Consider the following 6,870-nt stretch of genomic DNA (forward strand, 5'->3'; position numbering starts at 1 on the left):
TCTGTTGTGCAAATGTTTGACGTCATGTGGATGTCCCTTGGATAGCCCTGGGAAGCACGAGAACCTCAACCATCCRGCTGCTGGTGAGTCTCTCTTAAAAGCTGTTAGGGTGACGTATTTTTACCTTCCAGGTTGGAAAGTTTGGTCTATGCCATCCCGATTTGTTGTTCCAGCCATTCCAGTCACCGGGCAAGGATTTGCTAACTCCAAAGCTTTGGTCTTGCAAGGTGTTAACATCAAGATACKTATAAAACTGCGTGGATAGTAGACCTCATTCTGCTTTGTCCTTGAGTATGTGACATATGTGCTGCACCTGCTTTAGCATAACGGTTGCTGTTCCGAGCAGGCACCAGGCCTCAGCATGAGCTGGATGTTAGGGCCCAAAGCCATTCGGGAATAACTAGGCATCTCCAGGGGAATGGTGGGGATCCCAACAGACCGCACACACACTACACATGATGCAGCCTCATGCCCCATCACAGCAGCACCATAGGAGAAGTGGGAAAGGCACGAGGAAAGGAAAAGAGGGCAGGCAAAGAAAAAGACCTCTGAGTGAGGTCTTCTGTAGGAAGGGAAGATGGAATGTTTCTTCCAAAAAAGACATGACTTGGATGCAGGTTGAAAACACAGCTCTGGGGACTTTGTCATGCATCTGGTCGTTTTCCCGTGGAAATCACAGCCACGGGGTGCTGAGCGTGCCGTATGAGTGCAAGAGACCCAGACCCTGCCTGCTGAGCCCCAAGAAGACCACAAAGACTAGTTTGCTGGTGGAAGAACAACAAAGTTTATTAGGCATGGAGCAGAGGCATTGTGGATGCTGCAAATGGGAATATAGGCCATGCTTGGGGTCGAGGTCCAGCAGAGCCGCACTTTGCCAAGCTGGCGTGCTTGTGCTGGTRCCAGGCTCCTCGTGCAGAGCAGTGCTGCCCCCCAGGTTTGGAGGCCTCCCAGACAGCAAGAGGGGCTCCAGGCATGGCCCAGCGCTCCCCATCTCCTCGTGGGCTGCCTGTGGAGTTCAGCACCTCTGCTCCTGCTTTGACAGCAGGCACCTACATGCTGCTCTCTGCAACGGTATCTCTGAGGTCCTGGCTGCCCTCCTCACTCGTTGTTTTCTCTGCAAACACGCGGCGGAAGGCCACTTTCACAGAGACCTCAAACCGACGCTGACGGTAGCTCCCGACCAGGAAGTAGATGACGGGGTTGATGCTGCTGTTCAGAGAYGCCAGCAAGAAAGACAGATTTTCAGGTAATAATTCACCCGAGTGATAAACAAGGAGTATTACCTCTACACTGTAAGGAAGCCCAAAGACGAAAAAGAAGAGAATGTTGAGTAAGATGGCAACRAAGAGTCTGCCAGGGTGACGCCTCCGTGAGCCGTATCGGAGTTTGATGAACAGGATCAGGTTGGAAAACAACAGGAGCGAGGAGAAAATGATTAAGGCTGCAGTCATTATGCCTTCAAATGCTTTCTCGCAGGTTAGTTCATGAGGATCCTCACAGCTAGAAATAATTAAGAAAGTGAAGAGTACAGAGGAAACCCAAAGAACGCAACACACAATGCCTGACAAATGCCTTGGGCGGGAGCAGCGGTACCAGATTGGGAAGAGGACAGAAATACAGCGCTCGGTGCATATTGCTGTCAGGAGACCCAGGCTGGTAAGGTAAAAGAAGTAGTACGGCACATCCACCCCAAKGTAGAAGGCAAAAATGGCATTCTGGTTATGAAAACAAATTCCTTGGGCGTAAAAATTTACCAATATGATCAGAAAAGACAAAAGAAGCACAGAGAAGTCAGCAACAGCCAGGTTCAGGATGTAGACAGTGGAAGGGTTCTTCCTCATATTAAAGCCCAAGAACCAGACAACCATCCCATTGCCCCCCAACCCACACAGACAAATCGCCATGCAGACCCCTGCAAAGACCAGTAATCCAGGCTGCCCCACAAAGCACGAAACTGTAGCATTTTCCACGGAGTTTGTGTATCCTGCGTCCAAAGAGGTCAGAGAAAGATCTGTTGTGTTGGCGTCCTCCATGTTGAAGCCCCTGCTATGAGTGTCGCCTTGTCCCTCTCCACCCTGCCACCACCTCCTAGGAGAGACCAGGAAGGAGAGAGGAGATCAGGGATATCAACACTCCTAGCACTYGCCTTCCCTCCCACCTCTCGTCACGCCAGGTCCTGGGCTGGGGCAGGAAGAGCTACTCCGGCTGTGAGTGATTAGGAGAAGCCTAAAGCAGCTCGTCCTTGGGTTGCAGGGAGAGGTGGAGACAGGCTGGAGGTCTAGGGGCTACGGACATCTGGGAGAAAGAGAGAGAAAAAGAGCAGTGGGGATGGGGTGAAATCACTGGAAATAGGGGATGTCAATGGGGAGAGGTCCTGGAGAAAGGGAGAATGTGGGAGCTACCAACTTGTCCTGGAGTGGGAGTGGGTTCTAAGGAGAAAACCCCACTGAGCAAAGATTCCCTTCCTCCCACCCAAGCCTTGCACCCCAGGAAAGAGCCTGGTGACCAACACCACCCACCACCCCAGACTCTTACCTCCTGTTACTCCTTGGAAATGGCCACTCTCCCCGTGGGCACCAGCGTGTGGGTTGTAGGAGGACCCACAGCACCAGCACGCCCAGGAGAAACAAGCAGGTCACAGCAGCTTGGGCCACACGACTCTGCTTCTGCCTCCTCTCTGGCTCCCAACGTGAAAACCATGGGCCACAGATCACTTTTCCTCACAATCTCATCACATCACTGACAGCTTCCTCTCACATGTCCTAGGTCCGGAGATCTTGTCAGTAAAAAATGGTCACATCACCCTCTTCTTCTGCAGCACCATTAGCTATGACATAAACAATGCTGTAAAACATTCCCAGTTCTCTCCTGTCTCACTTTGCCTCCAGATAGTGATTTTCCTTGGGGTGTGGAAAAAACAATTGTTTTGTTTTCATTCTGCTAAACATGTTGCTCACAACTAACATGTGTATAGTCACCAAAAGTTGATGAGAAGTCTTTGGATGTGGAGGAAAGGTCGTGCTGCCAATTAGGGTCGATGCTTCCCAAACTATTTATGCACGAAGTGAAAAGAAATGAAGCCTTGGGATCAGACTGGTAGAGTAACACGTTTTCCTGTTGCTTCCCAGCATCACCACATCCTCAGCACAAGGGAAGTTGTCTGCTGGTACACAAGGGTACATAAATCCCTCTCAGATGTGCATCCTTGCCATCATAACACTGCACGGCCATCCTCATGACCAACCTGCATGGAAAACTTTGGCATGGGGAATGTTGGAGAAGGAGACATGGTGAAGGGACAAGGGATGGGCACCACCTGATCCCGTGGAAGAGGGTTGGGGAAAAAGGAAAGAAGGGCAACGTGGAAAGATTCTGTAAAGAATGCAGAAAATGGAGAGCTGGACGAGTAAAGCAATGCCATTTCAGCCCTGCATCAATTCTCAGCTGCCAGGAAGCAGAGGTGACCTTCATGGAAGCTACTGGGAAGACAGAGTGGAAAGGAAAACAAGAGAGGTTTTGGAGTCTCCTTTCATATTCAAAATATAGATTCAKATATTCAGAACCTGCCTTGATGCTATCCTGTGCAATGTGCTTTAGGTGACCCTGCTTGAGCAGAGGTTTGGAATAGATGATWTTTTTTTTTTTGTCCTTTTTCTACCCATATTGAATCTTTCAGCCAATTTTTTTTTCCTGTGCCTTACATAAAAAGATTGCCTGGTCCAGTCCTCATTTTCTTTTTGTTTTCTCTTTATTTCTTTTCTCTGTGATTTGTCTTGTACTTAGGGTTCTTTTTAACAGTATCTTAAATAGGTGGCTGTACCACACATTGTATGATGAGTTGATGAGATTATCGCTTCTTCTCAAATCAGGAATTTCTCACAAAATGGGTGATGTATGTATTGCTCCTCTAATGCATATCACAGCTTTTGGGCAAACGCATCCTAAAGCAACATGCTAAAGCAGTTTTCAGAGTGAGAAAATATATTGCCAAATATGCATCATATCCATGTAGAGCAGAAAACACCCAATTACTAGATGCTAATATTCATCTCATTACCAGAGCAGGAATGATCTATTGAAATAGGAATCTCTGTCAGTTAAAAACTGTTTTTTTTTTTCCTATTCTGTTTATCTTCAGAAGTTTCCTTCCATGAGTCATTTCCTCTATACAGAGAAGATTAGAAGTCATGAGCATCGCTGAATGTCCTAAAACTTACTCCAYGTTCAGATGCAACCACACTTCATGAGCTTAATTTTTGCCCGATTTGAGTTGGTGCGGAGTGACTTCTTCGTGAAAAGCCCTGAGGGATATTGAGGGGGCAAATTCCACCCATGATGTCCCTGGGAAATGCAGGTTTGAGCTGCAAACCTGKCAGAACATGCAGCCTCTTCCAGGGCTCTGTCACCCTCTCAGTAAAGAAGTTCTTCCTCACRTGGAGAGGAAACTTGGTGTGTTTTTAAAGTATACCCATTACTCMTTGCCCTGTCACTGGCCACCACCRAGMTGAGCTTGTCCCAAATCTTAGCATATTACTATCTTAGCATAGGATATTACTGTAYGCAATGTATTGGGGTGCAGCATAGTGTCTACATATGTATATACAGGGTATGTGGCGTGTAGATTAAGCCTGCTAATCTAAACTGCGTGATCTCTATGTCCTCAGGCAACACGACCCGACGGCCGCAGAGCTTGCAGCGAGTGGATGGTCAATCAAGCCTACGAATTGTCAAGCAGACAAATTTATAGCTCCCGAAGTCAAAGAGGATCAGGATGCTCAGAGGAACATTAAAAATGAGGAAGAAGAGGATAGTGAACATAATCATGATGAAGAGCTTCCTTGTTTGGAGGTGCTGGGAGCCACACTTGACTTTGAGGAAGAGGATGAGGCTGAATACCAGTATGAGGGGTGTTCAAAAGAGGAAGTATGGGACTCTAGTGGTGATGAGGAGTATGTGGCAGTTGCTGGAGGGGCAAACAGCATAAAAATCATAGAATCACAAGATCATTATGATTGGAAAAGATTTTCAGGATTATCAAGTGCAACTGTAAACACATTCAAATCCATGCTTGCTAAACCATGACGCTAAGTGCCTGTTCTACACGTTTCTCCACCACTACTCTGGCTGGACTGTCCCAATCCTTGACTACTATTTCCATGTAGAAGATTTTCCTAATAACCTAACCTGAACTTCCTCTGGCACAACTTGAGGCTATTTCCTCTTGTCCTCTTTTCAGTAGTTATTATGGAGAAGCAATCGACCCTCACCTCACTACAACCTCTTTTCGGGTAGTTGTAGAGAACAGTGAGGTCATAGCTGAGCCTCCTCTTCTCCAAGCTAAATAATCTAATTTCCCTCAATCACTACTCGAAAGGTCTGTACTCCTGTCCCTTCACCAGCTTCATTGCCCTTCTATGGACACATGCTCAATATCTCTCTTGTAGAAACGTAGCCCGGCGTGTTCAACAGCAGGGAGATGGACCAGAGCAGCCCATAGAGGATGCCAGGCAAGTTCTTTGGGTGCTGCCTTTGGGATCAGGTAATGAACTATTCTGATGGCAATGCAAGTACCCAAAGTCAGCGATGGCCAGGTTCTGGATGAAATGGTTTCTCCCAATGAGGAAGCCAAGGTACTACAGACCATGCCATTTCCCACCATCCCACAGGCAGAGCTGATGAGGCCGAAGCTCTCCATGAACTCGAGGACAGCTTAGGATGACTCTGCCTTTTGCACAGTTGTAACTAGCCCAATGAGCCAGTCTTGAGTTGTTTTGAAGGGAGAGTATGATGAACTGATACATCACCATGAAATATCCAAGATGGAGAAAGCAAAATCGTGCAGAAGTTGGGACATGTTGAAGCAGGAAGACAGGGTGAGACAATACAACAGAGTGAAAAAAGATACAGAAGAAAGCAGTGCTTTTTATAGACATGGAGGAGCAGTAGATGGTGAGGGGTAACTAGATAGTGATTGTGTGTGCATGGGTGTCCGTGAGAGAGGATGTGAAAATGGAACAGTAGCGACAGAGAACATCTGAAAGCATTAATGATGGCAAGGAACTGCTGAACCTATCCCAGAAATGCTTCTCTTCCTGCTCCAGGGCATCTGAAATGACCACTCAGAGAAGCCGGGACTTGGCATCAGCCCTCTTCTCTTTCTCTTGGTTTCTAATTTATCCCATTGGATCTTATGGGGAGAAAGTTCTGTGAGGAAGACAATGAAGATCTTGCATTGTGCAGATTTGGTTTCTATCTCCTGTGGTGTTATAAAGCCATTCCATATAAAGGAATGAGTGCTTTCCCCGTGCTGAGGAGAATGGGATGAAGAGAAAATGAGAGTGAGGCTCTTTTGTGCTGTGAGGCAGTTTGATTATGCTCTACTTCTGTGGTCACTTTTACAGTAGGTGGGGAGAAAATGACCTGCCAGGGATTCCATTTTCAGGGATGCTGTGGGAATTTGTGGGCATCTGTCAGGCCCTTGGTGTGTTTGTACTCTAGCCAAATACTGTCATAAAGAAGGTGTATAAATGAGCAGTCAGTAGAGACTGCGGGAAAATTTCAGAGAAACTGCCCTCTATTCTGCTTTTTATTTCTTGTAATTTCAGAATCAGCCGGAATGGGATTATTCCAGAGCAGGATATCTCTTCTCCGAATGATTCCTTAAAAAATCCATTCCTGTGAAATCTCAGAATGCAATGTTGAGAATTTCTTCCCAAAAAGAAATGGCTTCTGTGTTCTGCAAAGGATAGGAAAGGCAGATTTGAGGCCAGATCACACTCTGGGTGCTAGGCCTCAGTAATTCTCCTTAGACATTATCAGCCATGATATGAATGTTCTTGGGTCTCCCTTTCACAATATGTGTAAAAAGGT

General features: G+C 46.8%; 1 protein-coding gene across 1 annotated transcript; it reads right to left on the bottom strand.

Annotated features, from left to right (window-relative positions):
• Positions 1-1,049: 1,049 nt before the first annotated feature.
• LOC112954248 (mas-related G-protein coupled receptor member H-like) lies at positions 1,050-2,033 on the bottom strand. The gene has a single exon (XM_026047388.1). The coding sequence runs from the start codon at positions 2,031-2,033 to the stop codon at positions 1,050-1,052; it is 984 nt and encodes a 327-aa protein (XP_025903173.1).
• Positions 2,034-6,870: the final 4,837 nt, after the last annotated feature.

Source organism: Nothoprocta perdicaria, unplaced genomic scaffold (genome assembly GCF_003342845.1).
Source record: "Nothoprocta perdicaria isolate Ctin4 unplaced genomic scaffold, notPer1 scaffold_499, whole genome shotgun sequence".
Lineage (NCBI taxonomy): Eukaryota > Metazoa > Chordata > Aves > Tinamiformes > Tinamidae > Nothoprocta > Nothoprocta perdicaria.